At 37.9% G+C, this 18,238-nt stretch overlaps 3 protein-coding genes across 4 annotated transcripts; all 3 read right to left on the bottom strand.

Annotated features, from left to right (window-relative positions):
* Positions 1–1,402: 1,402 nt before the first annotated feature.
* On the bottom strand, positions 1,403–2,248 carry LOC114751017 (transcription repressor OFP15-like). Its single transcript, XM_028939674.1, has one exon. The coding sequence runs from the start codon at positions 2,196–2,198 to the stop codon at positions 1,500–1,502; it is 699 nt and encodes a 232-aa protein (XP_028795507.1). The 5' UTR covers positions 2,199–2,248; the 3' UTR covers positions 1,403–1,499.
* Positions 2,249–6,844: 4,596 nt separating this feature from the next.
* Positions 6,845–10,035, bottom strand: LOC114751028 (ubiquitin-conjugating enzyme E2 variant 1C). Of its 2 annotated transcripts, none has more exons than XM_028939690.1 (4): positions 9,905–10,035; positions 8,486–8,625; positions 7,645–7,770; positions 6,845–7,260 (listed from the first exon to the last, which is right to left on the bottom strand). In XM_028939690.1, exons 1-4 carry the CDS (start codon positions 9,936–9,938, stop codon positions 7,120–7,122), a joined length of 441 nt encoding a protein of 146 aa, XP_028795523.1. In that variant the 5' UTR covers positions 9,939–10,035; the 3' UTR covers positions 6,845–7,119. The 2 variants fall into 2 exon arrangements, with proteins under 2 accessions (XP_028795523.1, XP_028795522.1); XM_028939689.1 differs by lacking the exon at positions 9,905–10,035 and adding an exon at positions 8,988–9,117.
* Positions 10,036–14,595: 4,560 nt separating this feature from the next.
* On the bottom strand, positions 14,596–15,847 carry LOC114751030 (uncharacterized). Its single transcript, XM_028939692.1, has 2 exons — positions 15,442–15,847; positions 14,596–15,331 (listed from the first exon to the last, which is right to left on the bottom strand). The coding sequence occupies exon 2, from the start codon at positions 15,297–15,299 to the stop codon at positions 14,964–14,966; it is 336 nt and encodes a 111-aa protein (XP_028795525.1). The 5' UTR covers positions 15,300–15,331; positions 15,442–15,847; the 3' UTR covers positions 14,596–14,963.
* Positions 15,848–18,238: the final 2,391 nt, after the last annotated feature.

Consider the following 18,238-nt stretch of genomic DNA (forward strand, 5'->3'; position numbering starts at 1 on the left):
TGTAGGGAATAAGAGATCCTTCTGTCACATCACGTCTTATTCTGGATCGGTTTTATCAATTTCATTTTTAAAATTAAAATTACATCTCCATGGCATTTCTCTCTCGCCCTCGTGAAGATATCCCCTCAATCCCTTATTATAATTTTTATTGTTATTACTTTTTTTTCAGCTTGAAAGCGAGTGGTAATGATTTAACATGTTATCTTTTTGTGCCAATGCCATAGGGGTATGGCCACGGGGCATGCTACCAAAATGAAAGAAACCAAAGACCAAAAGGAGCGAATGGATGGGGGTAGAGAGAGAGAGAGGTTAAGATCATGGAAAGTATAAAAGGAAGAACTTGAAATGAACAAATTAACTCGATCACGCATGTGTGTATATGTGAAATCTGTTCAGCCGTTGAGAAGACGAATGGCAGTCTTCTGTGTTCTTGCTGAGCGATCTTAGGGCAGCAAATATATTCTGAAATTAAACAATATACACATACTACTTGGATACGATTGAGGCATATACAGACAACGGTGGATTTCCAACAAAAGGCAAACATACCCAATCCAATGTATTTATATTCTAAGCGGCAATAAACCCACAAATATAATGCCTCTTGCTGCAGACTATATGATCATCATGAGCTCAGAAATGAGGACCACGTCCAAGATTCTGCGCTGGATTTGTTCCCATCGTTTGATAACGACTTGCCATTTCAAAAGATCGACGTCTCTGATATCCTTTACCTCCTTATCTCACCCTTCTTCAACCTTTGTCCTTACTCCTCAGTATCTATATATGTTTTATTAATTATTAGATTCAAATATGTAGAATTAATATATACATTTGGTTTCTGTGATGCATAACTCATCAAATTGTGTGTGTGTGTGTGTTTGTTTGTTTTTTCTCTCAAAAAATAATAATATAGCTCCGACGAGTTATCGTTACGTTAATGTCATTTTAATTTGGGGATTGATTATGTCCAGAAAGGCTCACAATTTATCCACATGAACTCTGATGGCCCAAAAGACAGAATGCCGTCTGAGGAAAGCCCTGCATAAGCCATAACCTGCAGCTAGCTATCCTCGGTTTCTTCTCCTATTCATATCTAGTACTTATATTTATGATGTATAAAAAACGCCATGTTTCCGGATAAAATTAACACTGTCCATATCGAGAACGAGAGCGATATCTTTTAATGCATTGCACGCAAGTGGGGTTTTCATAAATCATTTACTTAGCCCAAGTTGGTTGCTAAGTGATTTTTTCCTTTCCGCAAAAATGTTTTGACGCAAGATTAATTAAGCTCCCCAAACGGGAAATAATAATGACGGAAAAGGAGAACTGGCTAAAAAAATGACAGTGGCACACACTTCACACGCTTGCACATTCTTGCTACGGGCGACGCACCGAATGAGAAAGAGAGACAGGTAGACACAGGATTCGTCAAAAATGTGGGAGTGTTATACTTATGAACTGCAACATTTACATTACCCAATCTGAGACTTGAATCAAGCATTCAAAGAAGAAGCCTCGTCATGACGGTCTATATCCTCCCTAACTTGTTCTGACAAGGAAGCCGAAGTTGAAGCGGGATCATTTGCATCAATCTCTTCCTCGGCTTCTAAAGAAGAATAATTAACACAGTGTGTATTAAAGGAAGAAGACAGGGACGAAGTATAAAAAGATAAAGGAGAAGATGGGCAGGCAGAAGGAGCAAGGCCAACCAATAAATCAACAAAAGCAGCGAGAATACAGACGTGATTGCTTTTGGCATTGACTCTCAAATACCAACACAGAAGCTCCTGCAGAGCCTCCAAGTGCCTGAGGGCATCATGAGCCTCCACCATTTCCTCCATGGACTTTCGAAAGTCTCGGTAAGGGTCTCGAGAGTCCATGGATAACATGAAGCTGTCTTTGAATGGTACGCGTCCTCCTGCAGAAGCTTTCGTCTCTAATATGGAGCTAGTCTCATCTGGCTCGAAGAACAGCCGCCGCCGGTCCGACCGCAACCCGCGAACCAGGGTCTCTACGGGGTCGACTTCCACTGCTGAGGAATCGGAGTTGATGGGGTCGAACAAGTCGGTGGTGTTGGCTCTGAAAGAGAGGGTTCTGGGTTGGTGACAAGACGGCCACGGCCAGGAAGAAGAAGATGATGACCTCGTTTCTGACTTCTTGACGAGAAACGGTAGCTTCATTTTCTTGACCATCTGAGTTTTGCTGAAAGGTTCGGCAAGATGACGTTTGGAGGTTGAGCAGCTTTGAGTTGCTTAATTCAATGGGGGGAATTAATGACAAAATCTCCGGTGGTCTGTGGTCTGGGGCCAGCATTTCAAAGGAGTGGCGAGATGATGGCCAGCTGTATAGGAACTCGTGGGGCCACATTAAATTCGATACTTTCTGTGATCATTTATTCAGTATTAATTATCGTTCCTTTTCATTCATTTAAAAGTGGGACTACCTTATTTTCGTCACATTATTCTCCACATTGTCGTTGTTAATTCATTATACTCAATTTTGTTTAGTCTGGTGGCTCTTTTCTCGTCCACTAGTAATAGTGTTATATCCGAACAACATTTTCTCTGATACTGATAATTATTTTCCCTTCCATAATTATTTTCCCTTGGGCATTCGGCCAACAAAAAGGATCCCCGTTTATTTATCTTTTGGGCCGTTAAATTTTAGGTCGACATAATTTTGTTCTGGAAGTTTTTATGTATAAGGAGTTGTGGATGTTCAAAAAAGTTTTTGAGATCAATATCGTTCCAAAATTGTTAAAAAAAGAGTAATGATAGTGCTAATTTTATTTTTTTTCATATTTAACTAATTTCATATGAAAATAAATTAATCTTGACGTAACCGGAAAAAAGCTTTTCTTTTTCTTTTTTACCACGTGCAATGCATAATTTTTAAATCTATAGATATTTTACTAAACATTTATAAACATATTTTCATGCTCTTTAATAATAAATTTTGGGTACAGATTAAGTCGGAAAATATACGTATGAGAAGAATAATGACCCATTAAAAAAGTCCAACAACAACAATAAAAAGACTCCTCCCTCCACTTTTTATTATAAGCACATTCTAAGCATGATTCTGTGGTTTTTAGGTGGTACTACGTCACGGTACAATAAAGCTTATCTGGGCAGGTTTCAGTGGAAGAATTCGAACCCAACTCTCCTCTCCTCCTGTTGAATTCATTCGTTCTCATCAAACAAGGCTAAACTTTCTTCTTGTTTTTTTTTTTGGGCACTCAATCAGTCGTGATCTTATGGCGTTTATTTGTTCTTAGTTTAATTTGCGTCCTTGATCTTCCGATAATTCGATAGAGACGTCAACATTGCAAATACCTTTAATTGGAATGAAATTAAAGCATATTCTCCCCGCCTAGCACTTATTTTTCCTAGCTGCTCCATCCCTGTATATAGAATATAAAGTACTTTATTTTTTTTGGGAACAAAATCAAGTAACTTTCAAGTTTCAAGTACTTACTTCTATCGTTTTACAAAATGCTTATTGAAAATGGAAAACGGAGTAGGTATTAATTAAACACAGTGGATTTGTCAAGAACAGTCACAAGACAGTGGCGACTTTGGGCTAAAACCTACGGCTTAACACGTCGACATGAAATGTCTTAGCTGCGATTTTCAAATTTCCAAGCAAGACTGATTAGAACAAAAGAAATGCTGACTAAATCTCGTACTTTTAGTAACGATCCAGTTGCGCCGCCAAGGAGTGGCGGGGCTATAGAAGCGACATGCATGTATTTAGCTTCAGTTATGGCATTCCATTGTGCATGGCATGTATATCTGCAAGAGATCGAGGCAAATTAAAAGGACATTTTTAGTTGGCTTTAATCTTCCTAGTACACCTAAGCATTATTTCTTCAGTGGATGATTTAAACGTCTCAGAACTGGTTGGAATCTGCAGGGGTCCCACCTTTGGAGCTCACGTGGTTCGGCAAGAAACTGAATTACTACTTCACCGAATGGCGAATGGACGTGGGGATCAAACCTTAAAAACAATTTGGAGTCTTTTCTTTTGAACCCCCTTCTTTCACCGAAGACGAAAAAATCCTTAGTAAGAGAACAATGAAATAATAATGCAGAGGGAGGTAGATTCTGGCGGGAAAGTGAACAAAACTAATTCAAAATGATGCGATTCATTTACGAGTCACGACACACAGAGGAGGATGGTATGTGGGGATGGAAGACGAGAGCAAACCAAGAAAGATGAATCTGCGGATATTTACGATCGTCACGTAAGAATCCAGAGAGTGCAGATGGAGACCCCTGGCTGCGAGAGATACACAGAAATAGACCAACTGTACAGTGGCAGTGATACTAACATGGCAAGTTGGCTTCTTCCATCCCATGGCGCTTTGTTACTCTATTCACTATTCACCATCTCATGAGTTCGGTGGTATGGTCTTTTCACATTCAATGGGGGGCGCTAAAACTAGAGAAGGTCACATTCATGATAGTTCAATTTATATCCAGTCAATTCAAGAGAGTTAATTTTATGATGATGAAGGATAAGGTTGACCGTGGGATTCCAATGTGTGAGAGGTAAATGGGATACAGAGGGGCCACTCTGGCTGATAAAATGGAATCAAAGGGCCCCAGTAAGCAACTATGACCACAAGCAGGAGCAGTTGAAGTTGATGGTAGTGGTCCTTTTAATTTTTAGGATATGGAAGATGAGGGAGGGACCTTATGTTATCTCCTAACTCTGGTAGCATCTCTGGCACATTGGACCATGACATCCAAATCCTTAGCACCTCACGAGATGAATCTTGTTTTTTACCCCCAGATTCTGCATCCAAACGAAACAGTAAAAGAGGGTTCAAAGCTTCCGGTCATGACAGTCATTGTATTGCTGTAATCCCATGGCCCCTGCTTTTCATTGGTATCCCGTGTAACTACTAATTGGAAACACAGATTGAGAATGTGAGATCTTCCCCCCCCCCCCCGGCGTTTGCTAGAAGAAGTGGTGTATATCTTCTATTTTATTGCTTCATCAATGGTTTTTGAAGCAGCAGAGGTCTCTTTATTGTTATCAGTGAGCACAGGCCAGGTGGGACAAAGGCGCAGATGACAATAGACGTTCACTCCAAGGACTGATGCATTGCTACTATTCCCAGCAAGTAGCAGAAAACATTGAGTGCCGGTTTCTGTAAATTGATTTTACCTACAATGCCATGCTTTGGCTAATGTTGGATTCTAAACTAAACAAAACACACACAACTTCCAAGTTAATGGGAAATTATTTTTAAATTATTCAATTAAAGCATGAAAAATTATTTTCTCACTTTTAAAAAAAAATTGTACATTTCATGAGATGCGGAAGTAACAAAATAATCGGGGGGCAATAGTGCATGGTCACATGCACCTGGAACCAAAATAAGCAGAAGGCCGTACCCTACCCTGTTTCGATTGGGGACTTGTTTTGGAAAGGAAGGGTGCTTTAAACATACACTAGAAGGAAAGGTCATTTCAAAGGAGTGATGGGTCCCTCTCCCTCAGCTATTTTAAAACTCGTGTACTCCCATATTAATATTCAAAGATTTGTGTCATCCAACAGCTAGAGCCAAGACCACAAAACATTCTGTCAAGCCTCCCTCTCCAAGCATGTCAAATATTAACATCTCATATCGTACAATTCATACATTATACATTGTCACCATCAAAGGACAGCCTTGACCCACCCATCCATTTGAGTCAGATTAATTTCAGTACCTAAATGTGCATATCTGTGCGTCCGCCAGTCCATTATTGACACAAATTTTACCACCTTTGAGCCTTTCCTAGATTCTCTTGCACTATCCCCCTTTAGCGTCCTCTGCAAGCAGCCTCCCCTGTTACCCTGAGGCTTTCTTTATCTATTACGCCCTTTGGCTGATTGAAAGGTGAAGGCAATCAGCGTTTCCCCCACTTACTATACTTCGTTACCAGCAACAAATATTTCTCACCCATCATGACCCAATTTGAAATCACGTTTGAAGAAATTACTTATAAGAATGTTTTACGTAAGTTAAGTCAAAACTTTTTATATATTTATCTCGTATTTATTTACGATTAAAAATTTACTTATAAGTCATTCCAAACAAAATCTATATTTATAATCACCAGATTGCAACTCCCATTCCTCGCATGTATTTGAAGATAAATCACAATTCTTTTTACGACTTACAACTAATATAATTTCATATAAATCTTCTAAAATATATATTGAAATTGATGTTATACAGCTTTTCCCACAAAATTACTAAACACTTTTAACCCGTTCCAACCACAACACAAGCTAAGCCGAATATTGGGATGAGCCCACTATAGTGACCTACTGGGCCCACAAAAGGCAGAAAACAAACCTTCGCCCATAGACTACACTGGGTACCCAGGCAGCTTATATTCTTAATGAATTAACGAATCGTCACAATCATTCTTGAAACCTGTTTTGAAGAACAATGAAAACCCCAAGGCACATTACTACTGGCAGAAAATCTAGCCTGAAATCCCATGCAAGCCACCTGCCGCTGAGGCTCGACTTGATTTCTTTGAAACTCGATTTACTATTTAATGACCGGCAGGTACTACTGTCTATCAATGTCCAATACATTGACCGATCAAAATTTACAAATTTTCCTTCAAGGTATGCGTTACTATTAGAAAACACTAGATCCAGCGCCGGGTCAGCCACGAGCATCCCCATGATAAACGCCATTGGTCGATTCAGCTCCAGCTTATTTACAAGACATGAAAAAAGACGAACGCACTTTTGTATCGTACCCCAACATGTATTTTCATATGTTGCATAAAGTCTGAACTGAATTGTATTGTTAATGACTTGTGAATACGAAATATTACGAATTTTATATCCCGTATCAATAGAAGTACCGCTTTAAAGAGATAAATTCCAATAGTCGACACACTGACAACATCCAGTCAAACAGTATCCCTTCAACACAGTTGACAAAGTCTGATGACAAAACAACTTTGAAGCCATGGGGAGGGAAGGATGAAACCATTTGGGGCATTCCCCTCATATGTTCTTTAAGATCCACAAAGCATTACAAACTATATTGCACGGTACAAATGCAATATGATATCACCTATAAGTCCTTGGACGCTAAAAGTAGGTACCTTCTGGAGGCTGGACAAGCTTCCGGTTATGTGGAGCTGCCATTTCCTTCTTCAGCTGGGTCAGTATATCCTCCATGGTGTACTCTCGTTGCCAATTAGCAAGGACACCAAACTTCTTTGGTTCAACCTGTTTCAATTGCACATCTTAAATCCTGGATCCTACACTTATTTGGTTTTAACATTGCAAAAAAGAAGAGGATTAAATTTCATACTATGACAATGATAAGAGAAGTTAATCCGGATATTGTTCAAATAATCATCATTATTGATTAAAAAAAGAAAGAAAGAAAGAAAGTAATCAGTACATAAATTTCCATCCCAACAACCTAGATAGATCGCTGGAGCATAACTCTCTTCTAACGTGTCTGAACTCATTCTCAGTTGATAATATGAATAGCAGTAAAAATCTTGTGAAAGCCAACTGCATCTATATGCCAACAGAGCATGCCCTAAGCACTGACCAAAAATATAAAAAATCTGAAAGAATTTAATGAAAATTAAGGACTGATACCACTCCAGTTTCATGATTAACACAGGTCATATTGATCCGTGAATGAAATCGAACACTTGGGGGCTTCTCTGGGTAATCTTTATCACAAAACAGCTTCAATTGATAAATCCTTCCTTCATGTACAGTCTGACAAAGAAAGAGAAAGAAGAAACTTATTGAACCCTGAAGCAGTTTCTCAATTACAAATAAATTTAAAACAAAACAATTATGATATCCCCAAGGGATATACAAGCTCAAATTTTCAGATTTCAAGGTAGACGAATCATTCATACTTAGATTTACTGACAGCTAAGGCAAAGGGGCTACGCAATCAAGTAATGCAAAAATATGCTGGCTCTTTAAAGCATTATACTATGTGTTATACTTCCTGTATCATTCTGTATGGAAGCCAAGGACTACCATAGTCCCATTCTTAATCACATAATGAATACCAACTTGTAATAAGACTTCAGTCTATGATTATCTGCAGCCAATAGTATACAAACCAAAGTTGTCTAATGATAGCCAACTAAGCCATCCACATTCATTAACACATACACACCCCGGGTACAGAAATAAAGAGCTGGCATCAGTCCATGATCCAGAAGTGTACAAAAGCATGTGCAAGGAAACTCGCAACATATGTTTAGATAAAATTATCTAGCAGTTACCAATCTTAGGACCCCATGAAATTAAGGACTTGGAATTCGTAATTTCCACACATGTACAAGTTCTGAGAGCTGATGAATTATGAAAATTATTGCATGCATATTTCACTTGTTCAAATAAAATAAGCTGACTTTGCACACAAACAGACACTGAAAAGTAAAGGCTGGGGTGTGAGTGAGATATGTATACTTACATTATGGGGACCAATGATGGTGCCAGTCCAAGAGCGCATGTAAATGTCATCACCATCGTCCATTCCATAGCTAACTGTGCCATCTCCAATACCTTTTTCTCCCCGTTCAAGTTCCTCCAGCAATCTGAAGTTCCTTGGAACTGCATTTATGGATAATTGCATTTAACAAGACACACTTAGAAGTTGAAAAGAATGTCAGCTAATCAATTATTGTAAGATATACAATATCCAACTTGTCATAAGATGTGCGTTATCTTGTCTCATATATTTCTTGCATATAATAATTTCTCCAAATTTCAATAGAAAAATTCCCCTCAGATGCTTAATAGCAATGATGTTGGGCAGTCTGGGAATAATGATGTCCCTTTTTCTGATTCTTACACTCAATTATCAGAAGCTCAGGACATTTATGATATATACGAGCCACATGACAGTCCTTGTATGTTTTGATAAATTTTTACATGTATCAGATCATCGACCTCATCAAGCGAGCAGGGCTAACCTTTCTCTTTCACAAGGCTTCTACGCTTGTTCAAAGTTACAGCGTTTGTGGACCAAAGTATGCCATTATGTAATGAACAAAGCATTAGCAGCCCACATAGATCAGCAATCGACATAAATAAGAAGTGAGGTTAAAATATGTACAAGAGGTGACAAGGTCTTCCGATTCTCTAATTGTATAAATACGAGTCTCTTCATGGTTCTTGCATTCAATCACAGAGAGGGATTGTCTAACTTGGCAGCCTTTTTGACAAACTTGAGCAAATAGAATTAGAAGAACAAACTCTTGACAAGGGATGACTATAAATTCCCCTCATGTCTTTCACTTCAAACATAGCTACGGTTGTGCTGGCTTAAATTTCAAAATTCGATGCTTAAGAAGGAGAGAAGAAAAACATGGTCTCAAAACATGAAAATCACACACTGCATGCTACAAACAATTAAGCGATCCAAATTTTTTTCATGCAAAAGCGTCCGTCATACGGAATAAACATTTCAGAGGCATCCGAGTACACTAATCTCTTGAGAAGCAGATAGGCACGGAATAATATTTGATAATTTTTGCAATAGTGTACTCATAAATAGCCCGAACCAAGGTTTAAGGAAATTCACCAACGAAAAAACACCATGTTAAACTGCAGTAATCGATCAAAGTCCCGCAGAGCTTATATCATCAGTCACGAGAAGAAAGTTGAGTAACCAAGATAAAGAACCATAAACAATTAAGAAACAAGAAAATATTCGGAAATGGGAGCATCGGGTGTTTTAAAGGTAATCAAGCAAATAACCAAGTATACTCGTCAAAGAATTTTCGAAGTAAGACAGGTTGGGAAAAAGAGAAAACAGCGTTAGCAACCCAAACAAGAGAAAAAGAAAAAGAAAAGCGTAGAAGAACAAGGTCAGGGGTCTGCAACTCACCCACGACACTCGATCCTTTTGAGCCAAGCGTCATGGATGACAAAGGGGGAAAATTCTTCGCGTCGATGTGTTGGATCTGATGAAAATATGAGATTATCCGGGGACGCAGTGGGCAGGATAGGAGACAGCTCTGGAAGGGACGGAGGCAAAAGTGGGAATAAAATAGAAGGCGAGGGGCAATACAGGAGGGGAGAAGGGTAATTTGGGTACCAAAGTTCAGAATAAAGCGGACTCTCTTATTTCACGCTTCGTTTTGAGGTTTTTCTTTTCCATGTTTCTTGCTTTTGGATTATTTATTTCACGTTTCTGAAAATGAAACGCACTGCGACCCGTATTGATTTTTGGCCCGTTACCTTTGTCCTTGGTAATTTTTCCCTAACTACCTACACACACACATGTATGTAATCTGTCCGAATTTAATACAGTGGATTGTATTAAATGTTGTATACTTGTTTTGGCCAAGAAAGCTATAAATGTTTTCACTACCATAAGAAGGATATATGATTTTAAATTTAATTTCTAAATTAACTTCCTAAAATTTTAAAATATTTTAACTATTTGTGATATATGATATATTTTTATAAAATTTGGATTGAAAAATTTGGATTGAAAATAAATATTACAAAAAGTAAGAATGTCACAGGGAATTATTAAAACAAATTTCATCGATGGAATAAAAAAGCAGCTGTGCCATTTACTCGAGACATTTACTTTCGCAGGATATGACTAGTTGGTTGCATCAGCATCAATATGCAAAAGATGTATTCTATTTCATACGAAAATAAAAATGTCCATCTGGGTACCCAATATACGCTTGGCTTTAGGATTTGGAGATTCAAGTTGCCAAGTTGTTGGTCTGGGAGGCAAATGGCAGCCAGGTGCTTAAAGGACCACAAGCAGTGGACGCTTGTTACCACTGGCTTTGATTTCTAAGACCTGATATCCAATTATGGGTTATGGGAGTTCAGATTCTCCCACTTTTATCAGGTGTCTGATTATGTTTTGTTCGTGACCGTGTCATATTATTCATTGCCATTGGTTGAAGGGACTGATTTAACTAATCATTGAGAAGCATGTCGTTAAATGATCTCACCAATTCTAAATGTGCAAATTAATTGGAGTTTATGAAAAAAGATCAGGGGAAGGTTTAAACGTGCCGACAATATTTACTTATCATTATAGTGCTTATGGGCACGATCAACCAAGAGGCATGGTCTTGACGTTTGGATCGAAACATTGGCTGGTCTTAGTGCCTATAAATGTCCAGAGCTAGTCCAGTGAATCAATCTCAACCCAACTGTCATCTCCTGTGTTGCTATTTTCACCATAAGCGCCAAGAATACGAAACTTCTTTGTTTAGCCCCAGCGTCGCTCGTCAAAAGTAGCAAGAAAATTCCCCGTGCATAAGCAATAAATGGGCTAAAAAATTGGCAAGAAGGACCAATACCTCAAGAAATCTCCAAGATTTTATATTGACGATTCCTGAAGCTCTGTTACAGATTTGCAATGCTTACCTGCTTGGGACATTTCTTCAATTTTTTTTCACCCATTTAATCCTCATCCGCAATTTCCCTAAATTTTTATCTTATATCCTTAGCTTTTGATCTGCATTACAGCTGGATTTAATATTTACACCAAACTCAAATCCTTGGACCTAGTTGCACCAAACACTCGGATGTTACTTATCTTGTTCTTAATTCTTTTTCACGTCACGTTAAATTGATATGCATTGTATGCATTACTGGCTACATCTTGAAAATGTTAAAACTATTTTATATTTCTAAACGTAGGGTAAATATTTGATAATCAAAATATTTTCCCAATCTAATCCTTTCTTAATTATAACGTTATTATGATTTCCTACAGCACTTTATTGTGATCATCGTTCTTTTTTTTTGGGCCAACTATGGTCACTAAATTCATTGAAGGGAAAAACTGAAAAATCACTTATTTTTTTCTCGGTTCAAAATATTTTCTCCCTACTTTATCCTTAATGCAATTTCAAATTTTAATAAGGATATATTTGAAAAATATTACAAACTTTTGTACATATTTAACGATGTTGCTCCTATTTAATTATCATTTTTTCGTTTTTAGATGTAGTGGATAGGTACAAAATTAGGGAGTCAGAGAATTTATTTTTTTCTGAAATTTTTCTTGTGTTCTTTTCAAATATCTCCCTAACTAAATATTGGCGTTTTTGAAAAGATCATTTATTTGGGACGGGGAACAAATCCGTTGGCAAAAAAAAAGGGGGGGATGGGGGCAAATCATTAAAGAAAAATATTTTTAGAAAAATTAAAAATGCCATAAAATTACGAACTAGCTGATATACTCAGGAACAGTCGTTTTTTTTTTTAATGTGTAGTTAAAGAAGACCTATGACCTCAACTGCTTGATATAAAAGTTAATGGACTTATTTGAGCATATTAAGAAAATTAATAAAGTTAGTTATTTTTAATAAATAAATATTATATTTACTAAGATACCCTTACTAATCATGTGTATAACTACAATTTCATAAAACATTAAACATGAACAACTATTGTGATGGCTACCTTAAAAAACAGATTAATATAAAAAATAAAATAAATTAAAATTTTATATTTAAAATAAAATTAAAAGCTAAATTACCTCTTATGTTAAATATAGATAATTCATCGTATGACTAAAATATGTGGTAATAATCTCACGGATAGTATGTGAAACTAAAGTTGCGGAATAATTGCAAGTGTGGATCACGAAATGCTCCTGTTTCCGGACAAGGTTCCATGAACACCCAAACTGATTGAAAGCAGCACCCCTAGCAAGTCAAACCTTGACACCGGGGTTACCCCACTTTACCTGAAGATAATGTTAAAGGGGTGTTTGGATCCAAAAACAAAAAAACACTTAAAAAAAAATTTTTTTTACCGGAAATAAAATTTATCTCATATATTTACCTCAAACTTTCATAAAAAGCTAATTCAATCCTCTGTCCCTTCAATTTCTTAATTCTGTCCAAACACTCTATTGCCAGCACTGCATACGCAATTTGTTTTTCACACAGTGAGGGAAGGACGATTTATTAAAAGCATCATTTAATGGTGCCGCCTGCGATCCCAGTGCACGGTTTGGTCCTCACCGGAGGCCTCTGCTCCGACGACGCTGTGGCCCCTCTTCTCGATGACCGTTCCCTTTCTCTTCCCACTCAATACAGGTGCTCTTGCCCTGGTTGTATCCACAGCGTACCTGAGCAAACGAACATTTATAGAATGGGCAGAGTTATGTTTTTGAAACCAACCCCGACCTCCCCTGTTTTCTAAGCACTCATCACCACGTCTCCTAACGTTAATGCTATCGTCCTTTGCTTGCTTATTGATTTTATTGACTATTAGTTGTGCATTCATTCTGATCTGTGAGTAAATTGATTAGTATATCAATTAAAAAGGGTACTCATGAGCCCAAAGAATTTATTTGATTGTCACTCCCAGTGCTCTGCTTTTCATGCTTACTATTACAGTACTACATTTTTGAACGTCTGATAAAAGGCCGGAATGCATCAACTCATGCATATTATACCAGCCCTACAGCACACTGACATTGACATGTGAGCCTCGGCTGAGGAATTGATGGTGCAAGCATACCTGTTAAGGGAGGACCGGCAGTAAAAGCAGTCATAAAATAAAACAGACACATCCTTATTCCAATAAAAATATGGATCTGTATGTCGGAGAAGAAGCAACTGTTGGTTGATTTTTTTTTTTTAAATAAAAGAAGAGCATAAATGTGAGGGAAAGACAGACGGAAATCCGGATACTAGATTGTGAAGAAGGAAGGGGAAATTCGGATTGATAAAAGGAGGGCATTTATCGTCAGACGTAATATCTCCCTCATTATTCTCAACTGTCTCAATTACTCTTGCATTTATGTGTTTTAAATGGTCTTAATAGGATGGTCTTTTTTTTCAATGCTCGGAACTACCCAACCCACCCTCTATCATTCTTAATTCTCCTTGATTACGTTTCTTTTTTCTCCCCACCCCAAATTCAATTTCCTCACTCTGCTTTTCACACACTCATCTAACTTACGTGCAATTTGCTCTCATCCCATCTACCGCACCGTTCCCTTATTCATCTATTCATGTTTCAGTTCCGACTCAACATTTCTTAGAGATTTCTTTACCTACTATTGGCAAACTTTATTATTTGTTATCTCATTACTAAGGCTCATGTCAGGGGATCCGAGTAAAACTAGAAGCTCATCTTACCTGTCTAGAATTGTTAGCTTGTAATGAGAACTAAAGTCAACTGACAAAGTGCTCTTTCCACCCTTGAGATTTGGAGCCATAGGTGTTCAGTTAGATTGGTCCACCCACTGTGCTGCATCATGAGTAAATGGCATGTTTGAGTGGGCCTTGGCTCGCAAACATTTCTTAAGGAGATCAAGTACGGAGGATCCAAATACCGTAGCAATAATTTTATGTTTTAAATATCACTTTTCTCTGCAGTTCTGTCTGTGGTAGCTGTGGGCTATGACTTGCTCGCTTGCCTGGATGAAACAGTGAGATCGTATGAAACGGGGTCAAAAGAAAAGGAGAGAAGCATGGAACACGAAGGGTGATTCGCTGATTCTACCTTACATTTTGACGAGAAAAAAGTACGGCACCTGAGGCTCTAAGCTCTATTTCTATTACATTGTCAGCTGCTAAGGACGATCAAAAGCGAAGGCACATATGATTAGAATATCTCAGTTCTCAGATACACGTAGCATGCTCAAGTGTTACCATTAGTTTCTTCTTCTTTTTTTCCTTTTCCATATATGATTAGGATAGTGCATATCACGATCAACTCTTTCATACCCTCTGTACAGCCCTTACTTTGACAAAACCCACAGGATTTGATCACAGGAAAAATAGAGGAAAGAGGGTAAAAGGGAAGTGCCCGTAGCAGCAATCATACACCAGAAATATAGAATAAAGAGGGCAAAGTCCAAAAAGAGATTCCTAGGATTAAAAGCTAATATGTCCTACTAGCAGCAGAGAAATGCAGAACTGGAAATAAAACAGAGGCAGCCTACTCTAGCTCCTCCTAATGGTTGGGTTGTTGCCGTCTTGCAGGAAATCAAGCAAAACGGTGCTTTTGCACTTTGGGCACTTGGGATCATCCTCAGATAGCATCACGTACATGAGGCATCTCGGGCAGCCTACTAGCACCATGGACGTCGCTTCCGGGCTGTGGGAGTATCTCTGCTGCCCATCCTCTTGGTTCAGCTCCGACGACAGGCAAGAGCTCGGCGTCGACATCGGTGACACCGTCGCCGATCGGTTCGGCGACTCCAGTCTCCGGTCAGCCCTCGGTGGGGATAAGTTCAGCTTCAAGTCAAGCTTTGGGCCGTTTCCGTTTCTGCGACTCATGGTTCTCCCTCGATCCTGTTAAGACTCGTTACCTTTTTGACGAAAAGAACGAGCCACAAAAGGAAACAGATTCAGTAACCTGCAGTGCACCACACAACACGTGATTCATGTAAATAATAATAAACCGAAACTAATGACGTACCTTGAGGGACTGGTGAAGCAGCTTCCGGGAAAGCTAATACAGAGGGAGAAGAAGAGGGGATAACCGGAAGCATAAGAAGCTCCGGCGGCAGCAAAAGTTATGGGTGGTGCGGGAGAAGGAGGTTGGAACTGAATTTATATAAGGAAAATGAAGGGTGAGTGATTTAAAGCTTTATTTAATAGAGGGAGAGAGGGGGAATGAAGAAAGAGGAGAGAGAAAGAGAGAAGGGGGGATGGTATTGAATTGAATTGATGTCTTGGGTAGAAGAAGAGTGTAAATTGAGGCCAGGAAACGTATTAATGGTTGGAAAAAAATCCCGAGATATATACAGGAAGGGGAAATTTGCAGTAAATATCGCAATTACAAAGTGCAGGAAGAGGGCCTTTCTTCATTCATTGCTGGGAGGAGTCGGTGTTTTATGAGTCTATGGGAGCCATAATACAGCACAGGAAAAGCCCAGCGGCTTTTAAAGCTAAACCCTCTCATTACATGTATATCAACCCCACCAAGGACTTTAATGGCCAGCACCAAATTCTTTCAGATTGTAGACTCGTAGAAAACTAAGTGTAACAGCCACACTTACAAATTTTTAACTACTCAACAGTACCCGCAATAAAAAGGAAACCAGCAACATCTTCTTTATACTGAAAAAATTAGAACTTCCATTTGGTTTGTACTATATTTACACACACACACACCTGTTGCAATTGAAAAATAATTAAACCATCTTGAATTCGATCCTTTTCTCTGCCTGCGTATTGCAAACGAATAACGTCGTAGTTGCAGTTAGCAGGAGGAGTACCACTCCCTCTGACCCTTCATAAGGAATAAGAACAAAGGAGAATCCTTTCTGTTTGAGGTATTCAGAAACAGAGGATCTTCAACGGTACGATCGGAGCATCACTGAATTCACTGCCTGCGTATTGCAAATGAATAACAGGGACGCGTTGCTTTGCAACATTTACTAAAATCGACCCGTAAACCTGTGTTTCAAGGTTTCCATTATGCAAAAAGTCATTGCTTTCCCCCGGAATTACTGATTGCTTAACTCTGTAATCAGCTTAATGTTGAACAGTTTTAGATCGTATTTGTCGCTGTCATGTTGTTTGATTAGTACTAGTACCAAAAATATACTGTAATTCACAACACAGTTTGTTTTACGCGCGAGCCAGTCTACGTCGGTCATTAACCAGCCAAAAATTAGAACTCCGTAGGAGAGAGAAATGCAAGCGCAAAGAAGCAGGTGGATTTTCCAGGGGTGGAACATGTTGGTCAACGTGGCAGTGTTGGATGAAACGTGTGGAAAAGAGGGGTTACGGCTTTCCATAATTAGAAACTCGCATTCTCTTGGGTGGGTGGTCCTGTTAGTCCCCCGCTTCGTCGTCTCTTTTCTTCCATGACCCAAAGTGGACCACTTAGCCCGTAAACCGTATATTAAAATTTTAAAATACTTGTAAAGCAAGGACGAGCCTATATCATTTTCTCTGCGTCTGGTAAGTGTTTTTGTGAGAAGATTGATCAAGCGTGCGAAGACACCCTGGATTTATCAATTTTGCCCCTGGTGTCCTGCCTTGAATCTGCCGCATCAATATTTGGTGCCAGAGGTTCAAACCTATAATCAGTGTGCTCACCCACAATGTAACACAATTCTTTTTTTTTTCTTTTTTTCTTTCAAATAAACTCAAGTACATTCAATTCCTTAATTTTTTTTAATGATATATCTAGTAGTTTCTAACGTTTTAATCTTATTTATATTATATTCAGCACCCTAAATTATAATAAACTATTTTATCCTATTTTTTTCAAATAACTTACGCCAAACACACTTTGATTTTAAAATAATAAAGCGGAACTTACGCCAAACACACTTGATTTAAAATAATAAAGCGGAACTTACGCCAAACACACTTTGATTTTAAAATAATAAAGCCCATTCACATTTATACTCGCTTCTCATTTTGATTTCTTTTCCTGTTGCCATCCTTTATTTTTATTTTTTTTGCCATCCTTTATTTTTATTTTTTTAACTTAGCAAACAACATTTTTGGAATTTTAATTTTGTTTCAAAACAGTTGTCGCTCTACATAATGAAGCATTCATTTGTTTTATACTCCTCCGGTCCTTATTATAAGACCCAATTTGACTTTTTATTTGGTCCTAATTATAAGACCCAATCCATTTTCTCTCTTATATTTATGTATTTTTTTCCAAGATAATCCTTCTAATAATGATAGTTTAGCCAATATACTTAATTAGCAAGGATATTTTAGGAATAACAATACTTATTTATTATAATAACCAACTTAACTTACTTCCTTAATCTCCTCAAATAAGTCAATTGGGTCTTATAATTAGGACCGGAGGAGTATTATTTTACATTAATTAAATATGAAATTAAAGGTAGGTCGATCTTAATTTTTTTAATTAGAAATGACTTATTATTATGAGGATGTTTTAATTAAATGCTTTTAATTTTTTAAACAAAATTTGATCTATTTAGTATCTATATATATAGCTTTCTTAATCTGTACATAATTAAAGTTTAATAATTGATTATATTAAAAGAGAAGTTACTCCCTTCTCCCCCCACCCCCAAACCTTTCAACTATTACGTTCACAACCAAACCCAAATGTTTATCTACTAATTTATTTATGAATGTACATATATCACTTCAATTCTTTCGGCGTGAGACATTCACATTGATTTGAAGGGGCTCAAAAACATCCTAGGTGCATGTATATATAATCATTATGAAAGGCAATGATTACTATATGTAAATATTCAATAAGAGAGTAT

This window comes from Neltuma alba, unplaced genomic scaffold (assembly GCF_004799145.2).
Source record: "Neltuma alba isolate B1F8T4 unplaced genomic scaffold, ASM479914v2 tig00006741_pilon, whole genome shotgun sequence".
Lineage (NCBI taxonomy): Eukaryota > Viridiplantae > Streptophyta > Magnoliopsida > Fabales > Fabaceae > Neltuma > Neltuma alba.

Excerpts from the sequence above, each read along its gene's own strand:
- LOC114751017 (XM_028939674.1), bottom strand. The coding sequence starts at position 2,198 with ATGGTCAAGAAAATGAAGCTACCGTTTCTCGTCAAGAAGTCAGAAACG.
- LOC114751028 (XM_028939689.1), bottom strand. The coding sequence starts at position 9,102 with ATGTCGATTGCTGATCTATGTGGGCTGCTAATGCTTTGTTCATTACAT. Across the intron at positions 7,771-8,485 it reads CCATCATTGGTCCCCATAAT|ACTGTACATGAAGGAAGGAT; the intron begins GTAAGTATACAT and ends TTTCTTTGTCAG. Across the intron at positions 7,261-7,644 it reads TTAATCATGAAACTGGAGTG|GTTGAACCAAAGAAGTTTGG; the intron begins GTATCAGTCCTT and ends CAATTGAAACAG.
- LOC114751030 (XM_028939692.1), bottom strand. The coding sequence starts at position 15,299 with ATGAGTCGCAGAAACGGAAACGGCCCAAAGCTTGACTTGAAGCTGAAC.